Source organism: Staurois parvus, unplaced genomic scaffold (genome assembly GCF_062004578.1).
Source record: "Staurois parvus isolate SC_StPar_1 unplaced genomic scaffold, SC_StPar_1.0 ptg000131l, whole genome shotgun sequence".
Lineage (NCBI taxonomy): Eukaryota > Metazoa > Chordata > Amphibia > Anura > Ranidae > Staurois > Staurois parvus.
In genome coordinates this window covers 3,160,105-3,181,689 of record NW_028317927.1, presented here as the reverse complement: position 1 = coordinate 3,181,689, position 21,585 = coordinate 3,160,105, and the positions used below count along the sequence as shown (strand labels likewise).

The following is a 21,585-nucleotide window of genomic DNA, read 5'->3' as shown; positions in this document are numbered from 1 at the left end:
CTCATAAATGTTCCCTCAATGTCTCGACACAAGAAAACAGCTACAAAATAGCCTCTAGATGGTACCGAACTCCCTCAAGAATTCATCATTTTAACCCCGCCTTCCCCAACAGCTGCTGGAGATGCGGGACCCCGGATGGGTCCTTTCTTCACATTTGGTGGTCTTGCCCGCTTCTTCAACCATTTTGGCAGGAGGTCCATAGGTTAGTAGTGTCTATAACTACTTTACCCTTAGCTCTCTCTCCTGCCCAATTCCTCCTCCATCACTCTTCCCTTCCCAGGGCTCAGTATTTTAAATCATTAGCCATGCACATGATCAACGCAGCCAGACTCTGTATTCCGGTTCTATGGGGCTCCACACGCTCTCCCTCTATCCGTGAATGGCTCACTCGAGTGGGTAAAACGGCGGACATGGAAGAACTGGTTGCGACTGCCCTCGATACTCCTACGAAATACTCTCATGTATGGGCCTGCTGGACCCATTTTCTGACTACCCCGGAATATCGATCCCTCATGGACCAATCTGTCTAAAACCTAATTTGGACTTCCTGATAGTGTTATTTAGTGGTATTTGACCTGAGGGTGTCCTCATACTCCCCCCTGTGTTACACACGCTTTCCTTTGACGCCGCTGATAGCTTAGGTTCTACCCACTCCCGCTACTGTTTGTCTGGAGGATAAGATCTTTTTGTCGGTTGTCCCTTCTCTTATTTTGCCCTCCCCACTTGCTTCCCTTCCTCCCCCCCCCTCCCCCCTTTTTTTTTTTTTTTTCTTTTCTTCTCTCTCTCCCCCCCTCTTCTTCTTTCTGTCCCCCCCTTTTTTTTTTTTTTTTTTCTCTCGCCTTCTCTTTTCTTTTCTTTCATATGCTTTTACACGTTTTGGACACTTTTTCCGATAGCACACTGAGTATGCGGTCAGCATCACCTCCCGCAATTCGTTCGCGGTTACCACGACAATTACTCCTACATTCGCACAATTCCACCATCGTATTCTGTAGTATTGACTCTCACATAGGCATCGTACTGCTCTTTTCCCCCCTACAGATTTTTATCGCTAGACGTTATGGTGGAAGGCCAGACGTCTCTTTATTTTTAGCACTTGACAAGCATACCTAAATATTGCTGGCACAACCCTGTCGTGGCCTAGTTCATCCACACTGTTTGGTCTTGCGTTGGACCTCATTTGCCTTTGTATGATTTATGTTTTGCTGTTTGTCCTATGTGCATTTCCTCTGTACATTTTCGTGTGAAAATTTGTATCTTGTTTTCAATTAACTTTGTTTTTTGGAAAAAAAAAAAAAAAAAAAAAAAAAAAACTTTACTCGAGTGCACAAAGCAAGGTCCATAAAGACATGGATGAGCAAGTTTGATGTGGAGGAACTTGACAGTCCTGACCTTAACTCGATAGAACACCTTTGGGATGAATTAGAGTGGCGACCGCGAGCCAGGCCTTCTCATCCGACATCAGTGCCTGACCTCACAAATGAGCTTCTGGAAGAATGGTCAAACATTCCCATAGACACACTCCTAAACCATGTGGACAGCCTTCCCAGAAGAGTTGAAGCTGTTATAGCTGCAAAGGGTGGGCCAACTCAATATTGAACCCTACGGACTAAGACTGGGATGCCATTAAAGTTCATATGTGTGTAAAGGCAGGTGTCCCAATACTTTTGGCAATATAGTTTATTTAAAAATCTCCACACATTATGGATGCAGGTTCATTGATATTCAAGATTACACATGCTTGTCAATCTCATTTTGCTTTAAGTTAAGAATAGGTTAGACACACACTCATACACACACAGGCTTTGCCCTTTGTAGCAAGGGTGTATTTTGTTGCTGTATAGTGGCAGTCTCTGTTGTGTAGTTTCATGTGAAAGAAGAAAACCACAAGATTAACCCCAGCATTGAATTCTGTGGCCACAAAGGCTACACATAATACATATTCAAAGAAGCTAAAATACAGCCTATACATTTTGTGTTTAAAGAGCTTAGATATTTTTCCTTTTAGGTGCAAAGCCTAAGAACATGGATAACGGTAAAACGGGATGAATGAATTTGAAGGTATGAAAGGAATTTGTTAATAAAAAATAATATACAACATCATTATTATCAGCATAAGATTGACAATTCAGGGACTAAAAAATGTAGATGCCGCATCCAGTAGCTATGAATCCCCTTGGGCATATTTATACATTCACCAAAAATTTGCTGGTGGTGAATAATTCACTGTATATAAAAACACGTTGACCAGGAAGGTTTACATTCAGTTACTTTTTGGGTAATGTTACACTCAATGCTTTATAAATATGACCCCAGAGTCTTTACACTCACAATATTTGGAGCTGGAATTGAAGCGCCACACTGAAATGTTCAAGTTCAAAACATTCCTAAGATATCCCAAGATCTCTTGAAGAAGTCACGTGATTTAGCGTGACGTAATGCGTAGGTACGCGGGGAGGAACCTCCGGTACATGGTGATGTCACATCTGGCGTGGGCACCATCTTGGTGCACCCTACACCCACGTAATACACCCACAGTGTGGTGTGAAGGCATTTTTCCATCTACGTATATGTGAGTGGGCATTTTTATTGTGTTTGTCTGGCTTCAGTTTATTAAACAGTATTATACTATGGTGGATGTTCTTTATTTCATCACTGGGGCCCTGCATGGAGGAAACTTAATATTGCTGGTGTCAGTGGCTGGAGGAGAGTTGTAAGGAGAGGAGAGAGTGCCACTACTGATGACCACAAGTGGGGTATTAACCCAGGAAGAGTACCACCTGTGAGGATCGAAAGGTGATCCACAAAGCATATTGGCCCTGTGGGGTCTTTGTAAGAATGTGAGGGGGAAATTTGGCTATTGGAGAATTGGCACCTATGATCACAAGAATATCACCTGCATGTGTGTGATGACCATTTGGAGCATGAAATTTTTTGTGGACTTTCAATTGAATATACGTTGGGGGTTGTTTATATGTATTGAGGTTATTGTGATTTCCTTAAGTGTGGTTCACATTTTACAATTTTTTCATCCCTGGATAGGGATGTACACACTCATTTGCACTGATTTATGATCCCTCAGATGAGGATCAGGAGGGGGGGGGGTTTCTGCATACTATGATTTATGTTTATTTATTGTTATGACATTTGTATGTGGGTATTGTATATAAGGGTATATGCTTTGTGCACTGTTTGAGTTAGTAGATGTCTAGCCCTGCACTATTCGTATAGAAAGTTCAAAACATTGTTTTTTACCAAACCTAACATGAGTAAAAAAATCGAACACATTTCGGAAGCCAGACATAACCCCTTCAGTAGGGCTTGCTAAAAGATAGATACAGTGTGGAAGATTTACTAAAACTGGAGCACTCAGAATCTGGTGCATGGCAGCCAAACAGCTTTTACCTTCAGCTTTTTCAGTTAACCATTGACAACAAAATCTAGAAGTTAATTGGTTTCTATGCAGAGCTGCACCAGATTTTGCACTCTGCAGTTTTAGTCAACAACTCCCCCCCAAAGTCTGAGGATTCAGGACATGATTAGTTATTGGGAACAATTTGATAACACAACGATCCAGTGACCTGGATACTGTTCAAGCCAGCTGCGGAAGTTTGATGTGTATCTCCAACATTGAGACTATCCGTATTGACAAGAATATAAATAAATGTATAATTAACAACCAATGTTATCTCAAGGTTCCAGCACCACTATTTCACCCTTAAATTCTTTATGCTCGCAAGTCTGTTTTTCACTCTGACCATGAATCAGTATGATGCTCTAATATACCTATGATGGATGTGTGCCTTTACCCAGCAGTTACTATAATACGGAACACATATGCATATTATTAAAAGTATAAATGTAAAACGACTGGTCACTTGTGAGATAAAAAAACGTTTAGCTGGGCCATGCTGCAGTATAATCAGAGCACAAACAGTCATGGGAGAATGGATAAAGCATACTGGAGGACCAACATTTTCATTACTGGACCACACATTGTATAGCCCTGATCATAATTGATCATGTAAATGTTTAAAGCACAATTTTCACAGTCAAAGGACTTCTTAAAAAAAAGTGTTGAAGCATCACAATGTTCTGCGTAGTTCTCAGAACAAAGTCATGGATCATTAGATGAGCTATGTGGTTGTACAAAGGCACCAAAGCCTGTGTCTCAGACCATTTTGGCACCAAATTCCTCTAATACAGCAAACTTTCAGTTTTCCATGTGTCGTGGTTGGTAAATATAAAACAATTTAAAAAAACAGAAGCCTTGGACTTTTGTGGAGAATGGCATGTAGAATGAGTGCGATGATGCCCTGATTTAATTTGAACAAAAGCAAATCTCTGACAAGATCGAACTGTGTGACCTACACATTCCCCGCTGTACAAATAATTAAATAATAGAAAGTCGTGTGTTATCACTCTAGGCAGAAGGCTTTAGATTCATGCTGCATGAAAAAAGTTTCCAGATACCACAAAAATGTCTTTTTTTGCCAGCCACAACAATGTTCATGTATAGCCTATTTACTTTGAGACAACACAGCTGTGAATGAAAATGGATGCTAGAATAAGGCTGATGCTTTATCACAGAAGAAAAGAAAATGAGCACAAAATTGGAATTGTCTCCCTTGGTAACCGATTACAATTCAGTTTTTTTTTCTTTTTAATAAAGTTAATGATGAAACGTGCTCGGTTGCTTTTCACAGCTACTATAATTATGTACTCATTTTCTTTTCTCCATTTTTTTAAGTAGCGCAAAACTTAATCACTAAAATCTCACATTAGCTTCAACGTGTTACTGTTACTGTATTTCTAAAAGATACCTTCAGTTTTTTTAAATTTGCATCTTTTATAAAAAGAATACCTAGTGATCCTGCACTGATACTTATTCAAGCACTTCTTGTTATGGGGTGACAACTACCTCCTGCTTTTTCACGCTGTCTCAAGCAGTCCTGCCGACACATATTGCAAAGGCATGGTCCACTGTTGTCACTATTAAGAAGCCGGTTCACAGAAATGATGAGCAGCTTACAATGGAGTAAATAAAAGTAGTTACAATGTGGCTGGAAAGGTTGGAGATCAGCAGCAATGAAAAGGGTGAAACTTTTTTTTAATGGAAAAAATATAATTTGCTATACACAGTACTAGAGCAACCAAATATTTTTTTATACCTTCTTTTTTTTCAATTCAATTTCCAATATATTTATTTATTACAGGTACTTATATAGCACCATCAATTTACACAGTGCTTTACATTTATATTGTGCATTCACATCAGTCCCTAACCCTCAAGGGGCGTACAATCTAATGTCCCTAACTCACATTCATACATACACATAACTAGAACCAATTTAGACAGGAGCCAATTCACCTACCAGCATGTCTTTGAAGTGTGGGCTGAAACCGGAGTACCTGGAGGAAACCCATGCAGGCACAGGGAGAACATCCAAACTCCAGGCAGGTAGTGCTGTGGTTGGGATTTGAACCAACAATCCTAGTACTGGCAGGCGGAAGTGCTAACCATTTAGCCACTTTGCTGCAAAATTAAGTTTCCAGGTACAAGCATGCATTGTTACATACATATAAATAAGGGAAAAGAAGAAGAAAAAAGAAGGGGGGAGGAAAAGAAGATCAAAAAATAAAAACCAAATATGATCTAGCTAGGGCTTGGAGCCACTTTAAGTCACCAGCCTCTATATCCTTGTTCAGACCCTGTTCACGCCACTATATAGGAAAACACAGCAAACCATGCAGGGCACTTTTCATAAGGCAACTCATAGATGAGTAATTTTTTTTTCCAACCAGTAGATTGAATGAAAAAAAAAAGACTTGATTCCCCCATCCACACTCTTGCTGAGGTACTGTATTCTGACAGTGCGGAGACTTCCCTGCTGCCAGAGTACACTGATTAGAACTGCCGGCTATAGCCTCCAGCACCAATTGAGCAGCGAAAATCTGATGGGCTGGTAGTACAGAAGTTGATTAGTGGAGCTGGCCTGCCCATACATGGATTGATATTCAGCCAGTCCCTGCCCGAGTTTTAATGCATGCACTTCCGGCTTAACGCTTTATGGGGAATGAAGCTCAATCAGCAAGCAGAAAGTTTATTTAATGAAGCTTAGTGCATCACATAAAAAAAATTCCTGTAGGATTTAAACAACTTTAAACCCAACTGAATTGTCAGTTTAAATCAGCTAAACCAGGGGTCCTCAAACTGCGGCCCGCCAAGGCCATTTATCCGACCCGCCGGCAGGGGCGTATTTTCCACGAGGAAGGGACACGTAGTACAGGGGTGGGCAGGGGGCTGCTATACCTTACCTGGCTCCGGTCCCAGTCCCTCGATGATCTAGTCCAGGAAGCGCAGCTCCTTCATTCACTCCGGCCACTCCCTCACTCCTGCCGCTTGGCTCCGCCTCCTCACCGGTGATTGGGCGCCAGAACTGTAGCTCAGGAAAGGCACTCAGGCGGCCAATCACCTGCGAGGATGCGGAGCCGAGCGGCCCTGTGAACATCGAGTGAGGGAGAGGCCGGAATGAAGAAGGACAGCTGACAGGTAAGTGTGCCGTGCAGATGGTGCTGCTGCAACCAGGTATGCTGGCTGTAGCAGCACCATGCTGGAGCAGGGGTCAGCAAGTTAAGTGTCATTGGTGTCAGTGGGAGGAATAGTGCCCCATCATTGGTGTCACTGATACTAATGATGGGGCATTATTCCTCCCACTGACACCAATGATGGGGCACTATTCCTCCCCCCCACTGACACCAACGATGGGGCACTATTCCACCCCCCACTGACACTAACGATGGAACACTATTCCTTCCCCCACTGACACTAACGATGGAACACTATTCCTTCCCCCACTGACACTAACGATGGAACACTATTCCTTCCCCCACTGACACTAACGATGGAACACTATTCCTTCCCCCACTGACACCAGTGATGGGGTACTATTCCTCCCACTGACACCAATGTTGGGACACTATCCCCCCCCACTGACACCAATGACAGGGCACTATTCCCCCCCACTGACACCAATGACGTACTATTCCTCCCACTGACACCAAAGATGGGGCACTATTCTTCCCACTGACACCAATGATGGGACACTATTCCTCCCACTGACACCAATGATGGGACACTATTCCTCCCACTCACACCAGTGTTGGGACACTATTCCCTTCCCCCACTAACACCAATGACGGGGCACTATTCCCCCCCTACACTGACAGCAATGATGGGGCACTATTCCTCCCCCCACTGACACTAATGATGGGGCACCATTCCTCCTATTGACACCAATGATGGGGCACTATTTCTCCCATTGACACCAATGATGGGGCACGATTCTTCCCACTGACACCAATGATGGGGCACTATTCCTCCCACTGACACCAATGATGGGGCATGTTTCTTCCCACTGACACCAATGATGGGGCACGTTTCTTCCCAATGACACCAAAGATGGGGCACTATTCCTCCCACTGACACTAATGATGGGGCACGATTCTTTCCACTGACACCAATGAGGGGCACTATTCCTCCCACTGACACCAATGATGGGGCACTATTCCTCCCACTGACACCAATGATGGGGCACTATTCCTCCCACTGACACCAATGATGGGGCACTATTCCTCCCACTGACACCAATGATGGGGCACTATTCCTCCCACTGACACCAATGATGGGGCACTATTTCGCTCCATAAGACACACTTGGGGGGAAATGTCTGTGCGTCTTATGGAGCGGCCGGCCCAGTATTCCCGCCGCCGTTGTATGTCCGCAGTCTCTGGTCATCTCCTGTACTGTGTCCGCATTTGTTCATAGTTTTTTTTTTTTTTAAACTATAGTCCGACCCTCCAACGGTCTGAGGGACAGTGAACTGGACCCGTTTAAAAAGTTTGAGGACCCCTGAGCTAAACCCATGCAAGGTGAATCAAAACCGAAGGTGTAGACAGACTTGTTTGTTTTGTTTAAAAAGAAACCACAGCCTAAGTAGAAAAGGCTGTCCCCTGGTGGCATGCTGTAAACAAGAGCCACTGTTCTCTGTAGGGAAGCAGTGGTCTCTCTGAAGAGATCTAACACACCCACTGCTGAGTAAGAGATAAAGCTCTTCCATCAGCAGGGAGCCTTTTATGCATTTGTTAGGTGTGTGGAAGATAAATGTATTTCTTGGTGATGCGGTGAGAGGTCTGAAGCAGGAATTATATATTTATCTACAGAATTCCACCTGTAAATAATATTTACCAGTGTAAACATTTCAAAACAAATGAGCAGGGAGTACAAAGTGCTGTAAAACATATGCAAAGTTTTATTGTTTTGTTAAACAAATTTCCTAATGACATTTACAAAACAATAAGATAATTGAAACATCTGAAAAGAAACAGACCGCTGCATCATTAAAACAATTTGTGTGATACTGTACATAGATGATGCTGAACAATACACTGAGATGAATTTAAATGATGCCAAACATGGACAGGAAGAATCAAGACAAAACAATGTAACTTATGCACTGTTCTGTTTACCATGACACCTTGGAAAACTGCAAAAATGACATCCCAGACCACTGGCCAATATGAATTTGGATAAATGAATGTGTCTGGAAGGTCCTTCATCCTGCAGAATGCGGCCATAGCTATAAGAAGAGAAATACTCTATATCTCATACATAGATTCATGAATCATTTACATTTGCCAGTTAAGCAGATTTTATTTTACAGATCACTGGTTTTTTTTTTATTAGGGAAATTCATAGTTATGCCATGACAGATTCAGGACTAATAAAGCAATGCAAAGGGCAAAAGCAATGTCTAATGTGCAGCAGCCCACAGTAACCAATCCATTCAGGAGCTTAAGGGCTCATGCACACAACAGATTAGTGCTGTCTACTATTCATGCATCTCAAACCACAAATAATTGCTCCCTGTGCATGGACAGGATTCCTGTCCACGAATGATCGGAAACACCTGGTCATACCCACTGCAGAAACAGGCTGATCTGGGCAGTTCATTGCTCTAATCCGCCATGTGCATGAGCCCTTAGGCTTCTAAAAGTCAGCTCAGTGAAAAGCCAAGATTACTGACTGCTACTACGTTTGTTCACTTTGCTCTTTTCCTTGTTAGGCCTAGTTGGGTGTAAGTCCAGCAACAGTGGCTAAAGCTTTATTTTAAGTTTGTTCCTATTTTTAGAAATTGGAACAAATCTATAAAGTGCCAAACCCAGATCTTACTGTACTATTTAGACATGTACTCACTGGCCACTGTATTAGGTCCACCTTGCTAGTGCCAAAAAAATATCCCCCCCCATTAAATCACCAACACTAGTCTAAACTGTTGATACAAGGCAGGATGGATCCGTGCTTTCATGTTATTTATACCAAATTCTGACCCTACCATCTAGATGTCGCACCAACCAGTCTGCCCATTCTCATCTGACCTCTGAGATCAACACGGCATTTTCATCCACACAACTGCCGCTCACTGGATATTTTCTCTTTTTCAGACCATTCTCTGTAAACCCTAGAGATGGTTGTGCATGAAAATCCCAGTAGATCAGCAGTTTTTGAAATACTCAGACCAGCCTGTCTGGCACCAACAACCATGCCATGTTCAAAGTCACTTACATCCCCTTTCTTCCCCATTCTAATGCTTGGTTTGAACTTCAGCAAGTTGTCTTCACCACGTCTAGATGCCTGCATGCATTGAGTTCCTGCCATGTGATTGGCTGATTAGCAATTTGTGTTACCAAGCAATTGAACAGGTGTACATAATAAAGTGGCCAGTGAGTGTATTTCCCTTTTACAAAGCCATACTTATCCCTGTTTACCAAAATTTGAAATGGTATTCAAGTATAAAGATACATCTATAACATTAATAACTGAAGGTTTGTTACGTGGCTACAAGACGCAACTATGCTGACTTATTGCCTCATATAAAAAGAGTGTGATAACAAAGCTATTATCATAAAGATTTGTCATATACACGTTAAAACCTGATTTTTTGATTAAGCAAACAAAACAACATTCTATAAAGGCACATTGGTTAAAAAAGGAAGTATTAGGAAGACTGTATATTAGAATGTGAAAACAGATATTTAAATTACACAATATTATTTCATTGCACAGGGGAGCATGAACAACATCATTAGCCTGGCGCCATGCTCCCCAGGTTTGATATGTGAATGCTCTCCATAGTTTCTATCACCATGTTCATTCTGCACCAATTCTTTGATACAACAGGCTAACATGAGTGTAAAAGAGGTGAGAGAACTAGGAGAGAGATCTAAGTGACAGGTTCTTAAAGAACAACATATTGTGCTAGTGCAATCACACCTCTGTAGTACTCCCTAATCTCAACACTTGATGGCTGCTCATAGAAATGTGGATGAAACTGTGAAGTCAGTTGGAACAAAAGAAAAAAAAGAAAAACATCCCATTAAAGTAACTGCACATGGGGTGCTGGAGTATAGAGTAGGGGGTAAAGTGACAGTGGGTAAAGCAATGGATTTCCCACAGGCCAATATATTGTCCTTACAAATCCGGGTTGGCATTGAGAAGGTGATATGCCCCCGGTGCAGCGCATATTTTTCAATACAGCATTGGTGGCGCATTTAAAGTTGAACAGTAGATAGTATGACACGGTTTAATTTATACTTTAGACATCCCAATACAGCAAACCAGGTGTTCCTAAAATATCTCATCTGAAGGAAAGTAATTTGTCCCTAATGCACAGCACTTGCATATCTGGTGGGAAAGATGTGTTGCTACTGCACACAGAAGTTCCACCTGACTAGGGTCACTGCAGTCATAGAATCAACCCCCCCCCCTTTCACTATTCACTAATAGTTCTAACAGCATAATAGCATTTAATGTTGAAAGATTTATACAGTATATAGATAGTTTTTAATAAAAACACTCTTGCAGCTGCTTACTGTTGAGTCTCCTTTAATAGATACAGTTCCATTTCAAGTAATAATTTCACAGATGTCATCTTATTTCACTATTCTGTGAAAGTTTACTAAGTTTTACTAAGTATTCTAAGTTTACTAAGCCATCAAAGCTGCTATCCTTTCTTACATTCTTTCTTATAAACTGGTTGTGGTAGAACCTATAATAACAATTACCTGGTACTACATGATCTTCCAAATCGTGGGAGTCCTCAATTTACAGGGGTTGGACAAAAATGGAAACACTATATGATTTGCAGATGTGAAAGTGATGACATGTTTTGCATTGAAAGCAGAAGTGATGTAACATTCTTTTGCTGCCGCTGTGTGATGAGACACCTAGCTAACAGGTGGGAAGCCTCACTTTCGTCATTCACTGCATACGCTGCTAGTAATATTGAGTAATGCCAGAGCTTACTGAGCTTCAAAGAGGGCAAATTGTTGGTGCCCATTTAGCTGGTGCCTATATGACTGGGACTTCATGGGACTGAGATCGAGCTCTGCAGTCACTTTCGCAGCAGTTGTTTTCATATTCCAGGTCACAATCCTCCGCAATATCCTTTTGTCTCTTTTGGTCAGCTGACCATGTTGATTGCACTTATGCTTATCTGACGACGTTTTACTGGAAACTGTATATGCCATCATAACCTTTGATACTGTATCTCGCCACACGGTAAATAAATTGGCAACTTCAGTCACAGAGCCACCAGCTGAGCGGGCACCAACAATGTGCTCTCTTTGAAGCTCAGTAAGCTCTGATATGACACTGTATTACTAACAGTGCACAAAGCGAATGACACAATTGAGGCTTCTCATCTGCTAGCTAGGTGTCTCATCACACAGCGGAAGTAAAAGAATGTTACATCATTTCCGCTTTCAACGCACAATATGCCATCACTTTCACACCTGAAAATCATGTAGTGTTTCAATATTTTTGTCCAACCCCTGTAATTCTACTGTTAAGGCCTATTTCATAAAAAAAAAAAAAGAGAAAAAAACTGCATACATCTACTTATGAAAACTTTTCAGAATGGAAGGTGCCAGTGATGGAAAGGTTTTGCACTTATTCAACCAGAAAAGGAGCAATACATGGAAGTAGGTGGGCATTTCACTTTACTGTTTGGCCCTGGGCTTCTAACATGGCCCTAAGGACAAAAGTGGCTCATGTCATATCAGTATCCACCATGACAAAGTATCCCAAAGACAATATTCACAGACTAATTAGGGTAAAACCATTAGGTTACTTTGTGATAGGAGCGGAGGAGCCATTAAAGAGGATAAACAAGGGCCCATTAGCTACAGTGGCATGGAAGGGCACTGATTACATGGAATTAATGAGCAATTAATAAGCAATGGCGTTTGTGATTGTGATGACAGGAATAACTGTCAAATTATGGGTCATGCTAGCACTGATGATTTTCTTTTCTTGTCTGTGTAAAAAAAAATACAAATTTCATTCGGGTACAGTGTTGCATGACTGAGCAATTGGCAAGTTGACAGCTGAAAATTGGCCTGGGCAGGAAGGGGATGCAAGTGTCCGGTACTGAAGTGGTTAAAATGCAAAGTAGTCGGGGTAGCTCCCGTATTTCCATCCTATTAGGCTGCAATCAGGACAGTTAGCAGGTCAAGCATCTTGCATTAACTGCTTCAGAATAAAAATAAATTAGTAAGTTAGTAAAAATACTTTGAGCTTTATTTTGCAATAGGGAAGCAGTTGTTTCATTATTTATCAAACATATAAAAAAAGATAAAATTAATTTGCTTCTTAGCCATTATATTTTCCTAATGCATATTAAAAGATTGCTCTGCTGTTGCTGTTTTAAAATACTTCATTACATTTAGAATATGTGCCAACCAACGTACGTGATTATATTGCTAGACACTATACAGACATTCTTTGGTTATAAAAGTGCTATCGTGTTTCAAACACAAAATAATGATTAAGAAAAACTATAATTTGGTGCCAAATGACAGCCTTATTGTGCCAGCGATGTTCTTACAAAAAAAAGTTCTCGCAATCTGTTTTCCGCCCAGCCCTTCCCACTAGGCTTTCAACTTAAACAGCCAGACAAGTGTTACAAGTTAGCTGGCAAAAGTAAGATGGAAAGAATTGGATGTAATATACTCTGGTTACATGGAAGGGGCACTTGCTTATTTTATAGGTTGCAACAGACAAATACAAATGACATGTCTTGTTGAGAAAACAAAACCCTACTCTGTTACGGCTTTTTTATTTCCAGAGTAAAAGATTGAACATTGTTAATCTTTTCTTATTATGGGTTGGCCACCCTCAGATAGTATATTAGTTGTGTACAGTGTAGTGGGCTGATTTCCCTGCTGGCTCTGCAGCCCTTTGTCACTCATACTGTTGCATACTCCAAAATGAAAACAGGAGAATACAACGCAGGCACTTTTTACAGGTATTTTTGTAGTTGCTTCTTGACTGCATTGCTAATAGCTTTCTAAAGGCTTCCTAAAATTTTCAGTAGGATCTAGGGTTGCACCGATAACGGTATACTAAGCATGTACATGAGTATCAGTACTTGTGTAAATACAACAATACTAAAAACCGATCCCTTGTCATGTGTACACACAGAAGCCTGGCCTTTGTATGTAGAAGTGACAGGCTCCTCTCACGGCGGTGCACACTCTGTAGTAATACAGCAGAGGAGGACGGGGACCTTCTGCTTTGCTGTATTACTACTGTCATTGGTTGTTAGGACTGCTGTTGTTATAGCAACCAATGACGCCCTGCACCCTGCAGCACACTTCTCATCCTAGGCCTCCCAGCTGCTGCTGCCCACCTGCCGGGCCCTATGGAGTGAGTCTATAGGTATTGTTAGACTCTGATGGGGGAATCTGATGTATGGGGGACTCTGATGGAGGATATGATGTAAGGGGATCTGATGTAAGGGGGCTCTGATGGGGGATCTGATGTATGGGGGGCTCTGATTGGGAAATCTAATGTATGGGAGACTCTGATGGGGAATCTGATATAAGGGGGCTCTTATTAGGGGCTCTGATAGGGGAATCTGATGTATGGGGGGCTCTGATAGGGAAATCTGATGAAGGAGTGGCAGTTCTCAGTGCAGATGGCAGGTGTGCCAGTCCTCCATGCAAGTCATACCGAGGAGCTGCTAGGTGGAGAGACAGCAAAACAGTACTGTCTGGTGCTGGGGAGAGCCCTGATCAGCCTAATGATGGAGGACATGGAGAGGTGAGGAGGCTCCACCGATCTCCATTGTACTGTGTGTGGGGGATGTATTGAGGGCTGGAGATCACTTCTCAGCAGATGTGCAGGACTTTCCAGTCAGGTAGGTCAGTTTCCTGCACTGCTCCTGTGTGATTGACTTCTGTACAACCTCCCTGCTGGAAATCTTCCTTTCAGGCTATAGACTGCAGCACTGTTTAGTGTATTCTGAGCCTCTCCACTGTCAGAATACAATGACACAGCAAAGAGGATCCCCCCTACCACCTTAAATGTGTGGATGGGGGAATCAAGTTAATTGTTTTCATTCAACCCACTGGTTGAATGAAAAAACTGACTAATCTACAACAGGACCATTTTTAATGTTGATTTGGACATTGGGTCCCCCATGCAATTTCACCTCCCCATCATTACACAAGACCCCCTTCCCCATGCTGCCCCCATTATTACATAGGCCCCCTCCCCCATCACTACACAGGACCCCTCCCCCATATTACCCTCATCATTATACATTCCCCCCTCCCCCATACTGTTCCCATCATTACACAAGACATCTCCCCCATAGTACCCCATCATTAAACATGCCCCCTGGCCCATATTACCCCCATCATTACACAGGACCCCTGCCCTATGTATGCTACCCCAATCATTACACAGGACTCCTTCCCCCATATTACCCCCCATTATCACACTGGACCACTTTTTCACATCAATACACAGAACCCCCTCTCACAAACAGACCAAGGGCAGGGAGGGTTTTTTTTGTTGAAGGTGGAGAGGTGGGTTATTGTTGAAGGTGGAGAGGTGGGAGGGGTGTTATTTGTTTAGGATGGAGAGTTGGCAAGGGGATGGAGGGGTTGTGTAAACAGTGGAGTTGTTCAGCACTCTGTGAAGGGGGTTTTTGGGAAGCGGTGAGCTGTCAGCACTGGGGGGAGGAGGGGGCACCTGCTGCACTCTCTTATTTAGCGTACTCAGGGCTCACTCTGATTGGCTGTGGCAGCAGTCAATCCTAGTTGGCAGGAGACTTCACAAGCACAGCTCTTCCTCCTCTATTTCACTATGGAGCAATGGGTGGGAAATGCAGGAAGAGAGGGGGTAAGGGGAGGTATTTAGGGGTTGGGACCCCACAGTACTGCAACACACATCCTTCCCCCTCCAAGAAGTTCTGCAGCAGTTGAGACAGTCATGGAAAGCTGGGGGGGGAGCCTCGCTCAGGACAGGACACCTTGGCACAGAGTGGGACACACTACTCTCCAGGCAGGACAGCACATCGCCAGGAAGAGACCCTGATGAATGAGCTAAGGGGGAGGGGCAGGGCCAGTGTGGGAGGGGGCAGGGCCAGTAGAGGGGACACTTAATTTGTGTCGGGCCTGAGCCAGATACAAGGTTAAAAGAAAACTTATAAAGTAATGATAGCAAAATCTACTTGGCTTATCACCCCTGACTCAAGGGGCACCACAAGAATGACAGAGCCCAGGGCAACAGTCCCATTTGCGTTAAGATGGCCTTGATCTGTGGTCAGATTTATAGAAGGAGGGAAACATCTCCATAGCAGTTGGGTACACTTGGGAGCTTGGGTACAAAGATCTTGCTACCAGACATGATCTTCTAACTTGTTATAGTCTAACTAAAACTTAACAAGGGTATAGACAGGGTATAGACAGATTGACACTTAGAGGGGTTTGACTGATATAATTATGAAAGCCTTACAATTACTTAAAGGGTGGAGTGTACTGACCAATCCAATAGTCAAAAGCCATACTATTTCCACAGTTTTAGGATTTGGGTACTTAATAAACTGTAATTAAGTATGTCCCTCGCTACAAAAATGATTGTACTGCTTTCAAATTCCTTGTCTGATGCCCACTACATCCTGCCTATAAATCTTAAAGAGAATCTATAGAAAATACACAACCAGCCTATTTGACAGGAGTTATTGCCAAGCTTTAACAGCTCTCTGTACACAGAACAAAGAGGCTTAAGGCCAGCTAAAGCAGTGAAAAACAACATATATTTATATTACATCCCTGATTTTGAGTTCATGCACCTTAATATAAAAACAGCTTTTATCGGGTGCCATTAAAATGAAAGGTGAGGAAGGATGTTTTACTGAAGTATTGGAATGTATAAAATAAATGTAGGAGGCCAGATTTTTAACTTTACTGCTATTTTCTTTTCCAGCTTTGACTCATTCTAAATGTAAGGCCACAAATGTGTTCGCTGTAAACTCATTACCTAAACAGTTTAAAAAAATAACTTTTTTTATTCAGGTTATGCCACAAATATAGAGCTGAATTCCTTTCAACTTATTAAATTAAAGAAAGGATGCAAAAGGCAATAATACATGTTTAATCACAACATCCCATCATAATCAACTATCTTCAATTCTGTGTAGTCAATAAAAGGTTAATTTCGGTTGTTATGGGTTACAGTACTTTACATATAATCTTTGCCCTAATAAACTGAAACCAGTTCTGGAAAAAGGTAAAACAAGCATGGTACATATCTGCAAGCATCATAAAGTACTAGCCCTAAGAATGTTGTAGAAATACCAAAAACTACAAAAGGTTGTAGTCACCCAAAATGTCCACATGGCCCCTAAATAGACTGCATGGGTAGACATCCTTGGTATGGTATTCAGGGTGGAAGAAAGCTTATGCCCCACTGTCAGGAAGTCAGAGTTTCCACAGTAATCTCCTTGAGTGATTTTGAGAGCTAATTTGAAGAACTCAATTCGTTTGCTCTCAGCACTAGTATGAGTCCAATAAAGGTATAGCCTTTCTCTCGCTGCTAGGAATCAAAATTAAAATACAAAAAATATAGTTTTAAATATTATTTAGGCATGGTATTATATTCCTGCCACAGATAACTGGTCCCATACATGTATTTTCTGACATATAAGCCACAATTATCTTCCATAATTCCCTTTCTCTGCAGTCTTAAAAAAAAATAAAATTATAACTAATAGTCAAATATAGTAACAATAAATTTACATTCCAGTACAATATATAGCATGCATAGAAATAATGATATTCTAGAATTAATTAAAGCTATACTGTTCTTTGTTATATGTAGATATGCATATCATTTATATTATTATTCTGATACATCTTCACAGTTCATCTTTTGGCCAGAAACATTTTTGAAGGAACAAATAGGTGATCAAGATTATGTTGGAATAGTTTACCTTTGTAGTAAAAAAATTATTGAATCCCTTTTTGCATATATCAATAATAGTTATGTAATGATTCTTCTATAGATCTTTAAAAACAGATGAAAACACAACAAAAATGTGTGTAAAACTAAGGTTATTCCTGCAGCACATAACATTTCCAGTTGCCAATAAAAATCAGCTCACAGTTTTTATTCAGATTCTGTGTGGGTCTCGCATATATGAAAGCTATCATGAGAGGACTAAGGGGCCATTGCTGCTTGGCTGTAAAAACAGAACTGAGATTGAAAATATAAATTGTGCCCATTACATTTGTATTTGCAGCAGCTAGGATTTCTATGCCTAGATCTTGGAAATCGCCTGTGATTCCTTTTTACCTCTTGAAATCCAAGTTGTCTTGGATCATGGTTAATGAACTCCTCTCAGCAATCCTGAAAGACAAACTGGACTTCTTTGAAAAGATTTGGGACCCCTGGATCAAATATCTTTCAGATGCCTAACACAATATAATTGTCTCTGTAACTCCTCTCTGGATTGTGTGCACTTCTCCCTTTCTTTTTTCTTTCTTTATAAGGTTTTCCTCTTCTTATTTCCTTCTCTATTAAGGTTTTGAAATGACCCTCAGAGCACATGTTGTGAGGTATAATCAAATATGATTCCACTTCAGGCCCTCCCTCCCCATTTGGTGATGGAGGCATACCTTTGTTTAAGCTCGTATATCCTCACAGTATAAGGTTTAAGATTTTGGACTGTGTTTATAGAGAATAACTATTGTAGATAATGTGTCACCCTTTTAGGCTACTTTGTTCATGTACACTTCCAAACGCCATTTGTGAAGGCTATTTTCTGCAAGTGTAATTATCAAATTCTTTTGTTACATTTCTATTGAAAACCTAATAAAAATATTGGAAAAGAAGAAAATAAAAACTACTAGGTGATGAAGCAGGCTTTTTTTTTTGTACATTGCCAGCAGTGCATGCACAGTACGTAAATTGCCAAGAATGGAGCCATGTCCTAGGATAATGCAGATCTGTCACACATGCATACCAGTTGCATCATCACTTACCACCACCATCACATCAAGGCAAAAAGAAAGTGTGGAAGAAGAATAAGAAAAGATGGCAACAGCAATGGAGAATACATTGCTGTCATCGCTGGAAGAGGGCAAAACATGAGGAAAATTTGCTATAACATGCAAGTATGTATGCAGTGTGCTATGGTTTCAGTACTTTCCACATCACAGACCTGGAGGTAGTATACATATTAGGGAAGTCAGGGAAAAGTCACAGGTCCTTGCTTCAGATCTCCATCTTAACTTTGTGAAGCAAGATGATCAGAACAAATAAAAAGCAGCAAAGTGTGCAGATAGACAAGGTACCCAAAGCACCTTCTCTGGGTTGTTGCAAACTCTAATTTTCAAAACAACTTGCCAACTAAATTTCATCCAAATCATAATAGACAGATTTGTTTCAAGGTCTGTTTTGTACTAGTGTATGGCTCTTGCCATTGCCGTACAATGAAAAACACAAACAGCTGCAGTCAGTTCATTCACTGGAAACTAATGACATTCCCAAAACATTTTACTGAGCCAATCATATTGGAGCTGAATGAATGTATATGAGAAATAACTATATACATTCACTAGAGACCAGGCACTTAATGAAATGAGTCAGAAGAAGACCGACTAGACATTTTTGGAAACCAGCAATATCACTGAAGTTATCTGAGAATCTAAGGCAATGTTTGTAGGAACAAAATCAGTCTTTTAAAAAGGAATGCCAATAACAAAATGTATATTTTACCATGGTCATATGATTAATCTAAACACCATATATTGTGAGTCCATTTTTGTAATTATCCTTTGCTCCTGTTTCCTCTCTGAAAAGAATTTAGGTATAATGAGGTCTCTAGACAGCAGCCAGTTGTAGCAACAGATGATGCAATTAATCAGCATCTCCTGATTAAGTTGGCTGTGCCCAATGTCTTCTCTGCCCAACTCTGTGACTGACATGGTGTTTAAAACTGAAGCCACTGTGAATAGGGTGATTCTTAAACTCAGCATGAGCATGTCACATCATTTAAATTGTAAATGTGTTTATTGACAGATGCCAATCATGTGTTGGGTTCCCTGCACTTCTAATTTGGCAGGAACAATAAATTTAAAGTTAATATAATTGTATAAGTAATTACATTTGCTTTTTAGGATGTTTCTAATTCATTCATTTTACTTTCTGAGCCCGGAGTTCTGTAACAAAATGCCCAGAAGAGGTTTTATTTAATACTAAACATTAGATCTGTATGTTCCCCTCTGGGAAGTTTATGTGAGCTTGCTTAGACCTTCTATCCTGTGCAAATTCAAATCCCCCAAGCCCCAGGTCCACATCCTGTACATTATCTCTGCTTTCTGCTGATACAGGACTTGGCTGTTCTCTGTCCTGCTGTGCAGAGTGAGGCATACTGGATGATGATGTATCTTCATAAGCTGCTGACAGTTCATCATGGTTAACAATGCAGTCTGTATCCTCTTCTTTTAGTTCTTCCTGTTTAAGCACAATTTCATACGTCTTAGAAACAGATTCAGAAATGAACAAAATGCACAAATATACACAATAATCATTCCTATTAAATTCAACTCAGTAAAAAGGAAATGGAAAACTCAGAGTGATGGATGAAGGCATGGGAATCCAGTAAATAGTAGCTGGATCCACAGAGAAGTATTAGCATGGGGTTATTGGAGCTCCATACAATTCCATCCTGTCTTTTATAGAACCCATCTGAACTCCAAGCACTAGGCAACAGAAGGCTTTATATTACCACTATACAAAAAAATCATGTTGTAGTAACAATGTAACAACAATATTTCCTATAGAAATACTCGGTAATGGACCATCAGTATCATGTATTCTGAAGCTGGTAGCATGGATTATCCCCCAACTATAATCCATGAGAAATAAGGAAACCCAATCCCAGAAGAAGATAAAGGATCCCCCCCCACGGATATTTTAATGTTTTTAAATAAATGTAAAGTGGGAGACTATCAATTTATTTCTACCATTGGTTATTTGCTCATACAGGTAGTGTGATGCTAATGTTCTAGTATCATGTTAAGTGTACCAGTATCGTGGTAAGAGGAAGATTAACTCCATCTTCTTCATAAAAATAGTTGTTTTTATGCGTTTCTAAATCGGTCATCATTTTTAAAGTGTGTGTCTCTCCTTTTCAACTCTTTCTTCAAATGGGTAAATGGCTAGAAAAGTAGCAATTTATCTTCCTCCATGGTGGACAGGGAAAGGGATCATTGCATTAAACGAAACCTCCTGGGACACTGATGTCCATGTCATGTTTTGAGATACAGTGGGGTCTATTTTTAGAAGTTCATCTCTTGAATAGCTGAACATTTGACTGGCATCAGGATGGTGGGGGCTCATGTATCATCAGCCCTCCAGTCATGGTGATACCAACTGGTACATGTGACCTACTGGACTAGAATCTTGAGAAGGAGTGTGGTTGTTTTGAGTGAACATATAATTAAATGATAAGCAGTGAATAAAAGAGAAGAAGCTGTCAGTATTATATAGTGGCAGACCAGTGCATATTAACCAGGAGATCAGAATGTGGGAAAGGATTAGCTAAATTGCCTGCAGAGTGTTTTTTTATTAGTCCTTCATCTCTTCTGTTTATGGGTAGTTTGAAATACTAAGGTGATATTGTCAAAACAGTTCAAGTAAGCACCAAATAGAGTGCATTTACATTTTGGCAGTCTGAGTGCCCCACACCCTGAGCTACTGTATCTAGTAAATAGACTCTTACTACTAGTGATGAGTGCTGGGGATACTCTGTCCTACATGTTCCTTGAGCAGATAAGGCCTATTATAGATATTCCAACACTACATGCACGTGGTAGAAGAAAAGCAACCAGCAAGTGTCAAAACTTGCCGGATTCATCTAGAGGTATGTACAGTCACCATTTGTTGACTACATTTTGGTACTGAAATACAGCTTGTCAGGACCAATTGGTCTGTGACTTAAAGTGGAACTGAACTAAAAATGTGAAGATTTGCCATCTTATTTTACCATCTAGAAATGTAATTTGTGCCTAAGCAGTACCCTAAAAATTTTATCTTTTGTATTGACCGCCTAAAAAATAGCTGTGCACATCTTGATATGTGATTATGCATTGGCACTGTAAGTGAGATTTGGTGATGTTACAACTATACTACTTGCTGTAGAGGAATCTGCATCTCCCTGTTTCTGCTTT

At 41.0% G+C, this 21,585-nt stretch overlaps 1 protein-coding gene across 1 annotated transcript in view; it reads right to left on the bottom strand.

Moving 5' to 3' along the window:
- Window positions 1-16,483: 16,483 nt before the first annotated feature.
- The window catches only part of SLC9A9 (solute carrier family 9 member A9), a 931,015-nt gene continuing 925,913 nt past the window's right edge, over window positions 16,484-21,585 (bottom strand). Inside the window, exon 16 of the mRNA XM_089672557.1 lies at window positions 16,484-19,867. Coding sequence (XP_089528683.1) covers window positions 19,616-19,867 — 252 coding nt within the window. The 3' untranslated portion in view covers window positions 16,484-19,615. The remainder of the gene's footprint in view (window positions 19,868-21,585) is intronic.